Source organism: Coregonus clupeaformis, chromosome 33 (assembly GCF_020615455.1).
Source record: "Coregonus clupeaformis isolate EN_2021a chromosome 33, ASM2061545v1, whole genome shotgun sequence".
NCBI classification, from domain to species: domain Eukaryota; kingdom Metazoa; phylum Chordata; class Actinopteri; order Salmoniformes; family Salmonidae; genus Coregonus; species Coregonus clupeaformis.
The window spans coordinates 21,603,461-21,623,331 of NC_059224.1; the positions used below are offsets into that span (position 1 = coordinate 21,603,461).

At 44.1% G+C, this 19,871-nt stretch overlaps 1 protein-coding gene across 3 annotated transcripts in view; it reads right to left on the minus strand.

Moving 5' to 3' along the window:
• utrn (utrophin) overlaps positions 1–19,871 on the minus strand; it is a 263,392-nt gene that overhangs the window by 229,010 nt on the left and 14,511 nt on the right. Inside the window, exon 1 of one of the 3 annotated variants that reach the window (XM_045210195.1) lies at positions 2,108–2,207. The exons of 1 other annotated variant lie outside the window; for it this stretch is intronic. In XM_045210195.1, coding sequence (XP_045066130.1) covers positions 2,108–2,192 — 85 coding nt within the window. In that variant the 5' untranslated portion in view covers positions 2,193–2,207. Of the gene's footprint in view, positions 1–474; positions 627–2,107; positions 2,208–19,871 lie in introns of those variants that run through there. One more of the 3 variants, XM_045210196.1, reaches the window with a different exon arrangement.

A 19,871-nucleotide genomic window follows, 5' to 3' on the forward strand; every position in this document is an offset into this window, starting at 1 on the left:
ACAAGGTCCATGGAGTGAAACTATGCATTGTCACGCTATGCTATTGAATATTCTGAATTTACTTATGTAAAGGCAAGAGAGCACACACACACACAGAAAGAACAGGTGAGAAGCAATCACCCTCCTCCTGCGTTATCCTCCTGCGTAGATCTCTGCAGCAGCTACTGGGTCACACTCTCGTAAACACTCTAAAGATCTCTGGAGTTCAGAACATAGCTGAGATGTAGTGTACAGCCATGGCTTAACGTGGTTTCTATGGCCCTGTACTGTTATGCCCCAGGTGTCTATTCCACCTAAGACACAAACTCACTAAACCACCTAAGCTATCTATCTATCTATCTATCTATCCTACCATCCTGAAGTGCCCAAGCAGAGCCAGAGTGAATGACAGCTCCCTGTCACAGGTTGTCTATCTACAGTAGAACTACACCGGAGTGTCACTGACCTGTGTCTACCTGGTTCTATGTCACCTACCTCTGAGCTTGAGACCACGCTCCGCCATCTCTCCCACTATGCCTTCTGCCATCTCTCCCAAAAACGAGACAAAAACATCAAAAAGAAGAAAAGCACTCCAGGAATGGAGCTTACATTCCTCTCTCTCTCCTTCTCCTGACTGTCGTTTCTTGAACAGAGGAGAGGGAGAATAACAGAAGAATGCAGGGGAGGGGGGCCAGAGGCAGATGAGTGAGAGGAAGGGTGAGAGAGGGGAGGAAAGGGGGGGACACTAGCAATGAGAGCGAGAGAGAGAGAGAGAGAGAGAGAGAGAGAGAGAGAGAGAGAGAGAGAGAGAGAGAGAGAGAGAGAGAGAGAGAGAGAGAGAGAGAGCGAGAGCGAGGGAGAGAGCAAGAGAGAGAGAGAGCGAGAGAGGAGCAGAGAGCAGGGCCAGGGCCAGGGTGTGGTGGGCATTGCACTGTGGGATATGCCGTGCTCCGCTGAAGGAACACACAACGTTCTCTGTCTAAACCCTGTCCCAGCATGCAACAGGGGACAGAGGCCTCCCACGTCAGGGGGAGACAGTGATAAGATAAGATGAGAGGAAGAGCGAGATAATCCTGTAACCCTAACACACACAGCTTAGACACAACATTGGAAAGAAGAGGGCCTGGATGCATACCGGTTATCTGTCTAACACAACATAAGACAGCACAGCAGCCAGCAGTGCTGCTACATCTCCAACATCAAGCCAAGGACGAATGTCAAATATCAGATACACAGCCACAGCCCAATCAGACACAGTGAAAGACTGGCCTAGGGGAGGGGGGAAATATACACAAAACCCACTTATTTTCTGTTGTTCTCTATAGTCTAGATCCAGTGATAACCCCTACACAACGCAGTGAGAACATCCCCAGAACAAACAGAGAAATAATTATATCTGCCACGATTGGCTGGGAGCACTTGACCGTGTAGTTGAACCTTACAGAGGTGCTGGTATTGCCCTGGAGGAATGGGAAGTATATCAACACAACACACACACAGAGAGAGAGATGCACTGAGACACACACACACAGAGAGAGAGATGCACTGAGACACACACACACACTGAGAGAGAGAGATGCACTGAGAGACACACACACACACACACACACACACACAGAGAGAGAGATGCACTGAGACACACACACACAGAGAGAGAGAGATGCACTGAGACACACACACACACACACACACACACACACAGAGATGCACTGAGACACACACACACACACAGAGAGAGATGCACTGAGATACACACACACAGAGAGAGATGCACTGAGACACACACACACACGGCCGCAGACACAGGCACAAACAAACCCACACACCACCATGCACAAAAACACTGGCCTGCAATTTTTTTTACGTGAAGCTGGGAATAAAGTTACTCAAAATTACTTTAAAGATACTTAAACTTGCTCATCAAATTCAACCCTAAAAGTGAACATGAACATTATGTGGGGAAAAAACATCTACTCACTGTAGAGGAAGCCAGCAACGACTAAGCTGTACTGTACTGTCGATTAGACAGAGACGGAGACAGAGTGAAAGCACTTCTAGCCACTTTCCTCTTTTCTTTAGTAGAAACTGGAAACTAAGAGAGCTCTGCTATTTATCCTGTACTACTCACCCAGAACAAGAGACACTCTCTCCTGCTTCCTCCTCTGTCTGGAAGCACTGCGCCTTCTCCAAGGCAGCCACTTACTCAAATTCATGATGGCGAGAACGTATAAGAGAGACAGAAACGAAAACAACAAACACGGAAGAGGAAGACAAGTGGTGGCACTGGCAGTCTGAGGAAGTGGAGGTTTGAGGGCTGTTTGCCGAGCATCCTGGGTATGTTTACTTGGAGTGATGGTAAGGTATACTCCGTTATGTCACACACACTACAGCAGGGGTGTGAGAAGAGGGTGATGGGGAGGAGGGGAAGGCACAAGGCCAGCTTGTCAAATAAGACAAGTGTGACTTCCTGTTAAAGTGACAGATATAGTGTGTGTGTGTGTGTGTGTGTGTGTGTGTGTGTGTGTCGGGGGCAGTGTTACATCACAATTACAAAAAGGGAGAATCCTCCACCGGCCTAAACACAGCCCAGAATGACCCGTAACACACCATGAGACAGGTGTAACAGATGGACAACGACAACACAAGGAGGAAATTCAAGGAGTCTATTGGGTTTCTGTCTTTCGCTCTCAAACCCTGTAAACTACCTTTATACAGTATTGGAAACAGAGCGACAACATATGACAAAGTCTTTGATAAACATCCTTCCCTTGACTCATCCTCCCATCGCTGCCAGAGAGGAGAGAAAGTCCATTTGGCCACTAATGACTCATCCTCTCTACAATGAGGAACAACTGGACAAACATCCATCCCTTCCCATGAGAAATGGAGAGAGGGAGAGAGAGGACAAACACCAAATTGAGACTCTGCATGCAGAATTCTGCAAAAATATCCTCTGTGTTCCACGTAAAACACCAAATGATGCATGCAGAACAGAATTAGGCCAATCAATACCTGCTAATGATCAAAATCCAGAAAATGGCCGTTAAATTCTACAAACACCTAAAAGGAAGCGATTCCCAAACCTTCCATAACAGAGAAGAGCCCCCTACGCAAGCTGGTCCTGGGGCTCTATTCACAAACACAAAACAGACCCCACAGAGCCCCAGGACAGCAACACAATTAGACCCAACCAAATCATGAGAAAACAAAAAGAGAATTACTTGACACATTGGAAAGAATGCAAACTAGAATGCTATTTGGCCCTAAACAGAGTACACAGTGGCAGAATACCTGACCACTGTGACTGACCCAAAATTAAGGAAAGCTTTGACTATGTACAGACTCAGTGAGCATAGCCTTGCTATTGAGAAAGGCCGCTATTGAACTATTTGCACCACACTGTACAGTCGTGGTCAAAAGTTTTGAGAATGACACAAATACTAATTTTCACAAAGTCTGCTGCCTCAGTTTTGATGATGGCAATTTGCATATACTCCAGAATGTCATGAAGAGTGATCAGATGAATTGCAATTAATTGCAAAGTCCCTCTTTGCCATGAAAATGAACTTAATCCCCAAAAAACATTTCCACTGCATTTCAGCCCTGCCACAAAAGGACAAGCTGCCATCATGTCAGTGATTCTCTCGTTAACACAGGTGAGAGTGTTGACGAGGACAAGGCTGGAGATCACTCTATCATGCTGATTGAGTTAGAATAACAGACTGGAAGCTTTAAAAGGAGGGTGGTGCTTGAAATCATTGTTCTTCCTCTGTTAACCATGGTTACCTGCAAGGAAACACGTGCCGTCATCATTGCTTTGCACAAAAAGGGCTTCACAGGCAAGGATATTGCTGCTAGTAAGATAACACCAAAATCAACCATTTATCGGATCATCAAGAACTTCAAGGAGAGAGGTTCAATTGTTATGAAGAAGGCATCAGGGCGCCCAAGAAAGTCCAGCAAGCGCCAGGACCGTCTCCTAAAGTTGATTCAGCTGCGGGATCGGGGCACCACCAGTGCAGAGCTTGCTCAGGAATGGCAGCAGGCAGGTGTGAGTGCATCTGCACGCACAGTGAAGCGAATACTTTTGGAGGATGGCCTGGTGTCAAGAAGGGCAGCAAAGAAGCCACTTCTCTCCAGGAAAAACATCAGGGACAGACTGATATTCTGCAAAAGGTACAGGGATTGGACTGCTGAGGACTGGGGTAAAGTCATTTTCTCTGATGAATCCCCTTTCCGATTGTTTGGGGCATCCGGAAAACACCCTGTCCGGAGAAGACAAGGTGAGCGCTACCATCAGTCCTGTGTCATGCCAACAGTAAAGCATCCTGAGACCATTCATGTGTGGGGTTCTCAGCCAAGGGAGTGGGCTCACTCACAATTTTGCCTAAGAACACAGCCATGAATAAAGAATGGTACCAACACATCCTCCGAGAGCAACTTCTCCCAACTATTCAAGAACAGTTTGGTGACGACCAATGCCTTTTCCAGCATGATGGAGCACCTTGCCATAAGGCAAAAGTGATAACTAAGTGGCTCGGGGAACAAAACATCAAAATGTTGGGTCCATGGCCAGGAAACTCCCCAGACCTTAATCCCATTGAGAACTTGTGGTCGATCCTCAAGAGGCGGGTGGACAAACAAAAACCCACAAATTCTGACGAACTCCAAGCATTGATTATGCAAGAATGGGCTGCCATCAGTCAGGATGTGGCCCAGAAGTTAATTGACAGCATGCCAGGGCGGATTGCAGAGGTCTTGAAAAAGAAGGGTCAACACTGCAAATATTGACTCTTTGCATAAACTTAATGTAATTGTCAATAAAAGCCTTTGACACTTATGGAATGCTTGTAATTATACTTCAGTATACCATAGTAACATCTGACAAAAATATCTCATAACACTGATGCAGCGAACTTTGTGAAGACCAATACTTGTGTCATTCTCAAAACTTTTGACCACGACTGTATATAGACATAATGACACTTGAAATGTCTTTATTCTTTTGGAACTTTTGTGAGTGTAATGTTTACTGTTAATGTTTTATTGTTTATTTCAAATTTGTTTATTATCTTTTTCACTTGCTTTGGCAATGTAAACATATGTTTCCCATGCCAATAAAGCCCTTAAATTGACTTGAAATGGAATAAAATTGTATTGAGAGAGAGAGAGGGCAGGGAAACGGAAACAGACAGAGACAGATACAAGAGCCAGAGAGAGAGAACAGAGAGAGGGGAGGAGGGGTTTGTTTTGGTGTGTTTTGTTTTCACTTTTAATTTCTCCCACGAGGAGGAAATGGTAAAGGATTACAAGCCTGGTCAGTCCCGTGACTAACTTCCCTCTGAGTCGGATTGCATTAACACCACTTCCTTCCATAGAGGATCAGACCAGCTGGGGTTAGGACAGAGCTGGGCTAGACAGAACCCTAATGTACAGTCTAGACAGTGGTGTAAAGTACTTAAGTAAAAATACTTTAAAGTACTACTTAAGTAGTTATTTTTTTATATCTGTACTTTACTTTTTATATTTTTGACAACTTTTACTTTACTACATTCCTAAAGAAAATAATGATATTTTTACTCCATACACTTTCCCTGACATCCAAAAGTACTAGTTACATTTTGACAGGAAAATTGTCAAATTCATACACTTATCAAGAAAACATCCCTGGTCATCCCTACTGCCCCTGATCTGGCGGACTTACTAAACACAAATGCTTCGTTTGTAAATGATGTCTGAGTGTTGGAGCATGCCCCTGGCTATCCGTAAATAAATAAAAAACAAGAAAAATGGTGCTGTATGTTTTGCTTAATATAAGGAATTTTAAATGATTTATAATTTTACTTTGGATACTTAATTACATTTTAGCAATTCCATTTATTTTTGATATTTAAGTATATTTAAAACCAAATACTTTTAGACTTTTCTTCAAGTAGTATTTTACTGAGTGACTTTCACTTTTACTTGAGTCATTTTCTATTAAAAGGTATCTTTACTTTTACTCAAGTATGGCAATTGAGTACTTTTTCCACCACTGAGTCTAGGACAGAACTGAGTTGGGTTTGGGTTGGGCTGGGCTGGATTTGGTATGGAGTGAAATAATCTGAGAACCAGAGGGACTTTCCACTGAGCTACACTCCCCTCCATACGTATTTGGACAGTGAAGCTAACATTTTAAATGTGGCTTTATACTCCAGCATTTCGGATTTAAGATCAAATGTTTCATATGAGGCTACAGTATAGAATGTCACCTTTTATTTGAGGGTATTTTCACATATATCTGTTATACCGTTTATAAATGAAAGCACAATATGTATCTAGTCCCCCCATTTGAAGGTGTCAAGTATTTGGACAAATTCACTTAAGTTAAAGTAGTCAAAAGTTTAGTATTTGGTCCCATATTCCTTGCACTCAATGACTACAATCTCTTGACCACAATCTCGTTGAATGCATTTGCAGTTTGTTTTGGGCTATGTTTTGCCTAATAGGGTTACAACACAGATCGAATGCCTATCTTGATAAGTTGCACACTCACACACTAGGCTTGGGCGATATACCGTTAAAACTGTATACCGGCGTATTTCGAAATTCAATACCGTTTTTTGGGGGGGAGGGGGGACCAGCCACCCTGACAGCTGATGAAACTGTAGGTTTGCACAACCAAAGAATGTCTGCACAAACTGTCAGAAACCATCTCAGGGAAGCTCATCTGAGTGCTCGTCGTCATCACCAGGGTCTTGACCTGACTGCAGTTCGGCGCCGTAACTGACTTCAGTGGGCAAATGTTTACCTTCGATGGCCACTGGCACGCTGGAGAAGTGTGCTCTTCACGGATGAATCCTGGTTTCAACTGTACCAGGCAGATGGCAGACAGCGTGTATGGCTTCGTGTGGACGAGCGGTTTGCTGATGTCAACGTTGTGAACAGAGTGCCCCATGGTGGCTGTGGGGTTATGGTATGGGCAGGCATAAGCTACGGACAACGAACACAATTGCATTTTATCGATGGCAATTTGAATGCACAGAGATACCATGACGAGATCCTGAGGTCCATTGTCATGCCATTCATCCACCGCCATCACCTCATGTTTCAGCATGATAATGCACAGCCCCATGTCGTAAGGACCTGTACACAATTCCTGAAAGCTGAAAATGTCCCAGTTCTTCCATAGCCTGCATACTCACCAGACATGTCACCCATTGAGCATGTTTGGGATACTCTGGATCGACGTGTACGACAGCGTGTTCCAGTTCCTGCCAATATCCAGCAACTTTGCAAAGCCATTGAAGAGGAGTGGGAAAACATTCCACAAGCTACAATCAACAGCCTGATCAAAGGAGATGTGTCGCTCTGCATTAGGCAAATGGTGGTCACACCAGATACTGACTGGTTTTCTGATTCACGCCTCTACCTTTTTTAAAGGTATCTGTGACCAACAGATGTATATCTGTATTGCCAGTAATGCGAAATCCTAATGGATTTATTTCAATTGACTGATTTCCTTACATGTACTGTAACTCAGTAAAATCTTTGAAATTGTTGCATGTTGTGTTTATATTTTTGTTCAGTGTAATTACATTTTTTGGGAAATAGCGCTCCTTGTGTGCACATTCGGTAATACTGTATACCCCAGTATGGTACAGAAACGGTATGACAGTATGAAAATCTGGATACCGCCCAACCCTAACACACACACACACGTGAGCCGGGCTGAGAAGGAACAGAGGAGTCGGTGGTGGGGCCTACGTCTCAGAGAATTCAGGCCACAGAGACAAACACTCCATAGAAATCTCCAGAATGCCACAGGCCCACACCCTTGTGCTGTATGTGCTGAACTAGGGAGGAGGCCTACTCATACTCTTTTAATCCCTCATTCCTTCCTTCACTGACTCTCACCATCCCAAAACCTCTCTCTCCTTCATTCACACTCTCTTTCCATCTGAAAGCCTCACTCATTCCTTCACTAACACTCTTTCATTTCTTCACTCACTGCTCTATTACGTTTTGTGTTGCACTTGCCTGCAAAGAGAACACTCCCCCCTCTCCTACACACAATGGCCTCTGATAAATGGCCACCACAGAAACGGTTGCCAGGACACTGTGCGCAAACCTCTCTCTCTCTCTCTCTCTCTCTCTCTCTCTCTCTCTCTCTCTCTCTCTCTCTCTCTCTCTCTCTCTCTCTCTCTCTCTCTCTCTCTCTCTCTCTCTCTCTCTCTCTCTCTCTCTCTCTCTCTCTCTCTCTCTCTCTCTCTCTCTCTCTCTCTCTCTCTCTCTCTCTCTTCTCTCTCTCTCTCTCTCTCTCTCTCTCTCTCTCTCTCTCTCTCTCTCTCTCTCCTCTCTCTCTCTCTCTCTCCTCTCTCTCTCTCTCTCTCTAACCATCTCTCAACCATCTCTCAACCATCTCTCAACCATCTCTCAACCAGTAAAGTTGTCTTTCTAGTATTTGTTGCTATGCCAGTAGCCTTCTGTCTAGCTTCTCTCTATGTCTGTCTATTTGCAGAACACTTCCACACAGCGACAGAAGCCACAAATCACCACTGTGCCCTGAAATAACATTGGGTGACATAATAAAAAGCTAGAGTTACTTTGAAAAACACACATTTTCGCATACACACAAGCAAATAAACACAACACACAGCCTCACACACAGAAGGAACTATCACACACAAAAATGATCTAAGTAACACACACACGGTGCTAGATGTCAGAGATTTCTCCTGAGGTGTCATGGTAACAGCTGGTCTAGCTGTGCTGCTGGTCCGTCATTAGTACCCTGCCGCTGCCTCCTCCACCAAACCCCACACACACACACGTACAGTATGAACTTAAGGTCAGTGACTTCCTGCAAGGCTGCATATTCCCCCAGACAGGTAGTAAGTTAATAATCCCCCTACACACCTTATAGCACAGAATTCCACATGGACACTTATTTTTATATATTGGATCCCATGCTGTATAACTTCCTATGGAGTTGAAATTGAGAGAAAGGGAGAATATTACGCACATTCCTGTGTGTGACCACCTGGGGGAAAGGCCATACCAGGTTACTATAGCAACACACCTCTGTCCACAAACTACAACTAAAGGAGAGGCTAAAATGACAGGATAGGTGACAATGACAAGTGGTCAGCTGGAGGAGGGGTTTGAGAGGGTTTAAGGCCAAACTAAGTCCAAAGCCAACTGCATACAGTGGGGGGGGGGAAAGTATTTAGTCAGCCACCAATTGTGCAAGTTCTCCCACTTAAAAAGATGAGAGAGGCCTGTAATTTTCATCATAGGTACACGTCAACTATGACAGACAAAATGAGAAAAAAAATCCAGAAAATCACATTGTAGGATTTTTAATGAATTTATTTGCAAATTATGGTGGAAAATAAGTATTTGGTCAATAAAAAAACTTTCTCAATACTTTGTTATATACCCTTTGTTGGCAATGACACAGGTCAAACGTTTTCTGTAAGTCTTCACACACTGTTGCTGGTATTTTGGCCCATTCCTCCATGCAGATCTCCTCTAGAGCAGTGATGTTTTGGGGCTGTCGCTGGGCAACACGGACTTTCAACTCCCTCCAAAGATTTTCTATGGGGTTGAGATCTGGAGACTGGCTAGGCCACTCCAGGACCTTGAAATGCTTCTTACGAAGCCACTCCTTCGTTGCCCGGGCGGTGTGTTTGGGATCATTGTCATGCTGAAAGACCCAGCCACGTTTCATCTTCAATGCCCTTGCTGATGGAAGGAGGTTTTCACTCAAAATCTCACGATACATGGCCCCATTCATTCTTTCCTTTACATGGATCAGTCGTCCTGGTCCCTTTGCAGAAAAACAGCCCCAAAGCATGATGTTTCCACCCCCATGCTTCACAGTAGGTATGGTGTTCTTTGGATGCAACTCAGCATTCTTTGTCCTCCAAACACGACGAGTTGAGTTTTTACCAATAAGTTATATTTTGGTTTCATCTGACCATATGACATTCTCCCAATCCTCTTCTGGATCATCCAAATGCACTCTAGCAAACTTCAGACGGGCCTGGACATGTACTGGCTTAAGCAGGGGGACACGTCTGGCACTGCAGGATTTGAGTCCCTGGCGGCGTAGTGTGTTACTGATGGTAGGCTTTGTTACTTTGGTCCCAGCTCTCTGCAGGTCATTCACTAGGTCCCCCCGTGTGGTTCTGGGATTTTTGCTCACCGTTCTTGTGATCATTTTGACCCCACGGGGTGAGATCTTGCGTGGAGCCCCAGATCGAGGGAGATTATCAGTGGTCTTGTATGTCTTCCATTTCCTAACCTATTGCAGATTCAGTCTTCCCAGCCTGGTGCAGGTCTACAATTTTGTTTCTGGTGTCCTTTGACAGCTCTTTGGTCTTGGCCATAGTGGAGTTTGGAGTGTGACTGTTTGAGGTTGTGGACAGGTGTCTTTTATACTGATAACAAGTTCAAACAGGTGCCATTAATACAGGTAACGAGTGGAGGACAGAGGAGCCTCTTAAAGAAGAAGTTACAGGTCTGTGAGAGCCAGAAATCTTGCTTGTTTGTAGGTGACCAAATACTTATTTTCCACCATAATTTGCAAATAAATTCATTAAAAATCCTACAATGTGATTTTCTGGATTTGTTTTTCTCATTTTGTCTGTCATAGTTGACGTGTACCTATGATGAAAATTACAGGCCTCTCTCATCTTTTTAAGTGGGAGAACTTGCACAATTGGTGGCTGACTAAATACTTTTTTCCCCCACTGTATAGGCCAAAACATGGGTTGAACAATGGGTAAAACGTTAAAAGACTGGAACATTTCCCTTTGCGCCTCACGATGAGGTCATTGCCTTACCATAATTCTGTCCTAACACACAGCTAGCTCCATAAACAACAGATAACATGGTGTCAGGAGTTAATTTAGTCTGTGTTAACTGTTAAGAAACATTTATTACCAAATGTCTGGGCTGAAATGGACCGTAGTAGAAAAGAAGATGTTTCTCTCAGGTTGGTAAATTTGTATAATACTGTATGTACAGTGAGGGAAAAAAGTATTTGATCCCCTGCTGATTTTGTACGTTTGCCCACTGACAAAGAAATGATCAGTCTATAATTTTAATGGTAGGTTTATTTGAACAGTGAGAGACAGAATAACAACAAAAAAATCCAGAAAAACGCATGTCAAAAATGTTATAAATTGATTTGCATTTTAATGAGGGAAATAAGTATTTGACCCCCTCTCAATCAGAAAGATTTCTGGCTCCCAGGTGTCTTTTATACAGGTAATGAGCTGAGATTAGGAGCACACTCTTAAAGGGAGTGTTCCTAATCTCAGCTTGTTACCTGTATAAAAGGCACCTGTCCACAGAAGCAATCAATCAATCAGATTCCAAACTCTCTACCATGGCCAAGATCAAAGAGCTCTCCAAGGATGTCAGGGACAAGATTTTAGACCTACACAAGGCTGGAATGGGCTACAAGACCATTGCCAAGCAGCTTGGTGAGAAGGTGACAACAGTTGGTGCGATTATTCACAAATGGAAGAAACACAAATGAACTGTCAATCTCCCTCGGCCTGGGGCTCCATGCAAGATCTCACCTCGTGGAGTTGCAATGATCATGAGAACGGTGAGGAATCAGCCCAGAACTACACAGGAGGATCTTGTCAATGATCTCAAGGCAGCTGGGACCATAGACACCAAGAAAACAATTGGTAACATACTACGCCGTGAAGGACTGAAATCCTGCAGCGCCCGCAAGGTCCCCCTGCCCAAGAAAGCACATATACAGGGCCATCTGAAGTTTGCCAATGAACATCTGAATGATTCAGAGGAGAACTGGGTGAAAGTGTTGTGGTCAGATGAGGCCAAAATCGAGCTCTTTGGCATCAACTCAACTCGCCGTGTTTGGAGGAGGAGGAATGCTGCTTATGACTCCAAGAACACCATGCTTTGGGGGTGTTTTTCTGCTAAGGGGACAGTACAACTTCACCGCATCAAAGGGACGATGGACGGGGCCATGTACCGTCAAATCTTGGGTGAGAACCTCCTTCCCTCAGCCAGGGCATTGAAAATGGGTCGTGGATGGGTATTCCAGCATGACAATGACCCAAAACACATGGCCAAGGCAACAAAGGAGTGGCTCAAGAAGAAGCACATTAAGGTCCTGGAGTGGCCTAGCCAGTCTCCAGACCTTAATCACATAGAAAATCTGTGGAGGGAGCTGAAGGTTCGAGTTGCCAAACGTCAGCCTCGAAACCTTAATGACTTGGAGAAGATCTGCAAAGAGGAGTGGAACAAAATCCCTCCTGAGATGTGTGCAAACCTGGTGGCCAACTACAAGAAACGTCTGACCTCTGTGATTGCCAACGAGGGTTTTGCCACCAAGTACTAAGTCATGTTTTGCAGAGGGGTCAAATACTTATTTCCCTCATTAAAATGCAAATCAATTTATAACATTTTTTACATGCGTTTTTCTGGATTATTTTGTTGTTATTCTGTCTCTCACTGTTCAAATAAACCTACCATTAAAATTATAGACTGATCATGTCTTTGTCAGTGGGCAAACGTACAAAATCAGCAGGGGATCAAATACTTTTTTCCCTCACTGTAGGAGGCAGTAGAAAATGTCACTAGGTTAATATTTACTTTCTAGGCCTGAGCCTATTTTATAAAATCCCCCTCAGTCAGGGGAAGGATCAGAAGCTAGATTGGGCAACAAAGCTTATTGCCATAACGATCAGGACAGGGGGAGAAGGAAGGGAGGCTGGAAAAGGGAGGCTATTTCTAGGGTGTGTATACTGTATGTAGGGTTAGACAACTGGCAGACAATAGGGGTGGGAGGGGGTAGGGGGGATGTTTTGGCAGTGAGGGCAAGGAGGGGTTGTGGGGATGGGTAAGGCGGGGTCCCAGATGCAGGTTCTCACAGCCATCTCCTGCTGGGAGGGTAGAAGAGGAGAATACACACACACACACACACACAGACACACAGCAGCGCGAACACAACTAAACACACACTGTTACACAGGTACAATAGGGTTTCAAACACTACAGTTAAAGAGCACATTTAATATTGTCTTCCCTGGGCAGTAGGCCTAGTCCCTGACAGAGGAGTTTAAATGTGTAGCATGGGTGGAGCATTCACACAACCACACCCTAGGGGAATATCTTGGCCTCCGCTTCTGTCCCAAATTTCCACACACACTGAAATCCGAATGCAGCTTTCCCTCCCTTTTCCAGCTGGGTTCTGGCACTTGGAGAGCAGTGCCATCACAACGCGCATGCGGACACGCACTCAGGCGCGCACACACACACACACACACACACACACACACACACCACACAAAAACAACCTAAACAGTAGGCCTACTGTGTCCCTGCAATGAGAACATTTCTTAAAGTTTCCTACACTCTAACACTCACACAATACACATACATATGAACTCACACACATCCTCTTGTCACCCTGATTCTGACAACAACAAGTCATCAAAGCAACATTAGCTAGTGAGCCTCTCCCTTTCAAAGCATTAACCCCAAAGACAACACATGTTGCACGTCACACGAACACACACACACACACACACACACACACGCAGAAGGAGATGGGCCGGGGTCGACGTTCTGTTCAGTGGCTCTGGGTCTGTGCCCCTAAATCCTTCTTAAGAAGAATGACGGAGAACAACAGCAGTCCATAAAGTCACAGGGAGAGGGAGGGAGGGAGGGAGGGAGGGAGGGAGGGAGGGAGGGAGGGAGGGAGGGAGGGAGGGAGGGAAAGAGAGAGAATGACGAGAACAGAGAGCTGAGAATAATAAGGCTCTCAACACATTTACGTTTTAGTCATTTAGCAGACGCTCTTATCTGAGCAACTTACAGGAGCAATTAGGGTACAGACAGATTTTTCGCCTAGTCGTCTCAGGGACTCGAACCAACCTTTCAGTTACTGGCCCAACGCTCTTAACCGCTAGGCTACCTGCCGCCCCTTAAATGACCATAGATAGAGTGACTGGATGTCCATTTTGGTTTGGGTTGCATGCCACACATACACACACACACACACACACACACACACATACAGTGTATGTTATGTCTGTCTGTGAGATACAAAGAGAGAGCGAGAGAGAACGAGAGAGAGAAGGGATATGCATCTCTCCTTTCATGAACGATTCGATACGCATCTAGATACAAGGACTGCGATACAATAGGTTTTAGTTTGAAACGAGTCGGTGCAATTCGTTTTGATTAGGGTAACGAATTGATGCGATTCGGTACAATATATTTTTTGCCATGAACACATTCATTTTCCTTTTTTAATTAATATTGGCTGCTGATGGGAGCTCAGGAGCTGTGTACAGGGGCATTGTCATGCTGAAACCGGAAAGGGCCTTCCCCAAACTGTTGCCACAAAGTTGGAAGCACAGAATCGTCTAGAATGTCATTGTATGCTGTAGCATTAAGATTTCCCTTCACTGGAACTATGGGGCCTAGCCCGAACCATGAAAAACAGCCCCAGACCATTATTCCTCCTCCACCAAACTTTATAGTTGGCACTATGCATTCGGGCAGGTAGCTTTCTCCTGGACTGCCAGATGGTGAAGCATGATTAATCACTCCAGAGAACGCGTTTCCACTGCTCCAGAGTCCAATGGCAGCAAGCTTTACGCCACTCCAGCCGATGCTTGGCTTTGCGCATGGTGATCTTAGGCTTGTGTGCGGCTGCTCGGCCATGGAAACCCATTTCATAAAGCTCCCGATGAACAGTTCTTGTGCTGACGTTGCTTCCAGAAGCAGTTTGGAACTCAGTAGTGAGTGTTGCAGCACTCAGCAGTCCCGTTCTGTGAGCTTGTGTGGCCTACCACTTTGCGGCTGAGCCGTTGTTGCTCCTAGACGTTTCCACTTCACAATAATAGCACTTACAGTTGACCGGGGAAGCTCTAGCAGGGCAGAAATTTGACGAACTGACTTGTTGGAAAGGTGGCATCCTATGACGGTGCCACGTTGAAAGTCATTGTTGTCTGGACCTATGACAGTCTCTATGGGGGTGCCACAGGGTTCAATTCTTGGGCCGACTCTTTTCTCTGTGTATATCAATGATGTCGCTCTTGCTGCTGGTGACTCTCAGATCCACCTCTACGCAGACGACACCATTTTGTATACATCTGGCCCTTCATTGGACACTGTGTTAACAAACCTCCAAACGAGCTTCAATGCCATACAACACTCCTTCAGTTGCCTCCAACTGCTCTTAAACACTAGTAAAACTAAATGCATGCTCTTCAATCGAACGCTGCTGGCACCCGCCCACCCGACTAGAATCACCACTCTCGACGGGTCTGACCTAGAGTATGTGGACAACTACAAATACCTAGGTGTCTGGTTAGACTGTAAACTCTCCTTCCAGACTCACATTAAGAATCTCCAATCCAAAGTTAAATCTAGAATCGGCTTCCTATTTCGCAACAAAGCCTCCTTCACTCATGCTGCCAAACATGCCCTCGTAAAACTGACTATCCTACCGATCCTTGACTTCGGCGATGTCATTTACAAAATAGCCTCCAACACTCTACTCAGCAAATTGGATGTAGTCTATCACAGTGCCATCCGTTTTGTCTCCAAAGCCCCATACACTACCCACCATTGCGACCTGTACGCTCTTGTTGGCTGGTCCTCACTACATGTTCGTCGTCAAACCCACTGGCTCCAGGCCATCTATAAATCACTACTAGGCAAATCCCCGCCTTATCTTAGCTCATTGGTCACCATAGCAGCACCCACCCGTAGTCTGCGCTCCAGCAGGTATATCTCACTGGTCATTCCCAAAGCCAACACCTCCTTTGGCTGCCATTCCTTCCAGTTCTCTGCGCCAATGACTGGGACGGAATTGCAAAAATCTCGAAGCCTGGAGACTCTTTATCTCCCTCACTAACTTTAAGCATCAGTTGTCAGAGCACCTTACCGATCACTGCACCTGTACACAGCCCATCTGAAATTAGCCCACCCAACTACCTCATCCCTATATTGTTATTTATTTTGCTCTTTTGCACCCCAGTATCTCTATTTGCACATAATCTCTTGCACATCTAGCATTCCAGTGTTAATACTAATTGTAATTATTTTGCACTATAGCCTATTTATTGCCTTACCTCCATAACTTGCTACATTTGCACACACTGTATATATATTTTCTGTTGTATTTTTTTGACTATGTTTTTTTTACCCGATATGTAACTCTGTGTTGTTGTTTTTATCGCACTACTATGCTTTATCTTGGCCAGGTCGCAGTTGTAAATGAGAACTTGTTCTCAACTGGCTTACCTGGTTAAATAAAGGTGAAATAAATAAAAATAAAAATAAAACTGAGCTCTTCAGTAAGGCCATTCTACTGCCAGTATTTGTCTATGGAGATTGCATGGCAGTGTGCCCTAATTTGAAGCGGTGCCCACATACTTTTGCATATATAGTGTATGCCTGTTTTGCTCTCACCCAGTGTGTGTCCAATACCAGTCCCTGGCCAGCCAGCTGTCTGGGGCATAGTACACTTTGAATATCTGGTGTTGAACGGTGCACACTGTACTGCTGAGGTTGTGTTGAAAAGTGCTCCCGGTAATGTTTGATGGCTTGGACCTCGTAACTTTTTCCAGATCAGAAACGGACAGACTTTTAAACTGAACCTTATAACACTATAATTAATGTCTGTGTATATCTCTGCGTTTATGTCTCTCTCTCTCTCTCTCGGACTTGCAGACAACAGGGTCAGTGAAGCATAAAGAGCTAGTGTGGCATCGATATAATTGATTAATCATTAAGGGAAAGGAATTATGTGTGATGACACATCCTCAATAAAGCATAAACACACCCTCTGGTTCATCCCTGACACATTCCACTGGCTGCCACAATGACATGTTCAACTAGTCTATCAAGCTAGTTGTAAAGGTGAACCTGAGCATGCACTTACACACACACACCTCAAATCACAAACAATGTAGAGAAGAAATATACATTTGAGGGAGGGAGGGAGGGAGGGGGGAGGGAGGGAGGGAGGGAGGGAGGGAGGGAGGGAGGGGCGAGTAACTAGAGCACTCCGTGTAACTTCATTAACCAGTAGGGATGGGCATTTTACCTTTTCTGATTGTTCGAGTACTCGCATGTTTTTTTTGTTGAGTACTTCAGTACTGGAATAAAAGAAAAAAAGCTATATAAAAAAGCTATTTTTAGAACAAGAATGGGAAACAATTTGCGCATTTATCTACATGCCAACAGTGAGCAACAATGCCTAATTGTCACGCCCTGGCTCTGGGGACTCTTATATGTTGAGCCAGGGTGTGTAGGGTCTATGTTTTGTGTTCTATGTTCAGTTTCTAGTTCATGTGTTTTCTAGGTTGGCCGGGGTGGTTCTCAATCAGAGGCAACGAGAATCAGCTGTTGCTTGTTGTCGCTGATTGGGAACCATACTTAGGCAGCCTGTTGTGCACTTGTGTTTTGTGGGATCTTGTTCCGTGTTGGTTTGTGTTCATGACCGAGGACTTCACGTTTCGTTTTGTTGTTTTGTATTTTGTATCGTGTTGCTAGTACACTATTAAAGAGATGTACGCATATCACGCTGCGCCTTGATCCAATCATTATGACGATCGTGACACTAATTTATCATAACCATTACAGATAAAGAATCCTAATTTCTAAATTGCCTCATATACAGTATATTCAGTCAATAAAGAAACAAGTGTCATTTAAGATTCATGTAATATCAATTGGTTATATTATATTGTGGAACACAATCTTCAAAAAGGTAGTAACCTTAGCAGTGTGGCTCTTGCTTGTAGAAGTCTATGGCTGTGCAATAGCATAGCCTTGTTTCGTTAATTTTAGCAGACAAAACGCTCCTATTTCCCGAGCCCTTATCACAGACAAGACACCTATTTTATAGTAAAAAAAACATGATGTAAGATAACAGAATAAAAAAATTAAAACTGAATAGTGCAAAATGATTCGCATCTGGCGTCTGGAACAGTTTTTGATAATTTGAAACAGGGCTCAATTTGGCATGTTGAAAGACACATTTTTCAGGGTTACAAACCAAAATCTGTCCTATTTTTGATATACAGATGTTTGATTGAGTTTATTATGCCTGTTCCTTGGAATTTTCTAAATTGATTAACAATTCTACATTGAACACTGCATGGGATTAATTATGGCCAAGACATCTGCTTAATGATTCTGATAAAAATACGCTCTGTCTTTATCAAACTAATGTTTTTGCATATTTTCAGTGTGGAACCTGTCTATGTTTAGGGGGTTAATAGCCTAGACCAGGGGTACTCAACTCTTACCCTACAAGGTCCGGAGCCTGCTGGTTTTCTGTTCTACCTGATAATTAATTTCACACACCTGGTGTCCAAGGTCTAAATCAGTCCCTGATTAGAGGGGAACAATAAATAAAATGCAGTGGAACTGGCTTCGAGGTCCAGAGTTGAGTTTGAGGGGTCTAGGCTAACGCCTGGATCACACCGATAGTGAATTGCATTTTGGTACACCAGAAGTACATTCATTTCCAATGGAAAGCTGTGTTTGCTTTGCAGCATTGCGTTGCAGAGGCAGATGCATATGGTGGATTTATAGAACGTATGTGTCAAACTGTATGTGTAGACGACTTGACAGAAATGATAGCAGAAGGTGAATGTTGAACTTTTGTTGCACACATATCCAGATAATGCTGCGTACCATTTGCGCATAAACACTAAATCGGTGTGATCGAGGCGTAACCAATTCTAAATGCCACTAGCAGTTCGCAAAGTAGGGTCATCACTAACGTTAGTTACCACAGCCACAAAGTAATAAACCATGCCTGTTTCTACAATTTCACTTCGAAAATTCTGATTTTAAACCTAACCACCCTGCTAACCTTATCCATCACCCTAACCTTAAATTAAGACCAAAGAGCTACTTTTAGTTTTCATACATTTTTTTGATAAAGCCAATGTTGACGTTGTGGCTGTGGAAACTAGTGAAAAACGCAAAGTAGCCTAAGCGAAAATGACACAATGATTCAAAAACTGCAGCTCATTGTCGGAACACATATTTCCGTACTTCAGTTAACCAGTCCATTTTGAATTTGTGATAAAACTGTCGTCATTTGGACATAAATGTCGCTTGTGTAGTATCCCATCAGATACGATTTTATAGGCATTTATTTCTATCGGTGCACTCAGCACGCGTGTGTAGAGGGAGCGGTCGGAACGCAATTGACTGAGTGAGACATGAAGGGGAAAGGAAATGTAGGGTGAGGAACTGTATGATGCTTGGCTCGGTTTATTTTTTGTTGTGTCCCGCAAATGCAAATGTACAAATGGAACACTAGAGTCAAAGTACATTAACATTGTCTTCAAGACAACATTTCAACCAAATAGTTTTACAGTATTTGAACAAAATGTGATCTCTGGTTAAAAATCGATTTTTGACGTCCATTGGAGTACTCATGCCCATCCTTATTAACCAGCTTTTCCAGCACACTGGTCTCAAATGACAAACACACACACAGGGAATGTGGTCAGGTATTCATCAGGACATGTAAGTGACTGTGAGGCGTATGGGCGATGAGGGGGGTGTAAAACTAAAGTCTACTCTGTTAAACAACAGCTCTATTCCCTTGGGACCTTTGACCATTCCCAGCAGACAGGCTGTGTCATCAGCAGGAGGGGCAGAGCAGGAGGTTGCCAGGTAGAGAAAAGTGCTACATCCTGATAATTACACATCTAATCATTGAATTAAAAAAACATGTCTTTCTTCTGTGTATTCTGCATTGAGTTTTCTGGCAGTGCTGATGGCTGGTTTTTCTCTCTCTCTCGCTCTCTCCCCCCCCCCCTCTCGGTCCAGTAGGCTTACATAACACTTGACAAGCTGGAAAACATGAGACCCGTCTGGCA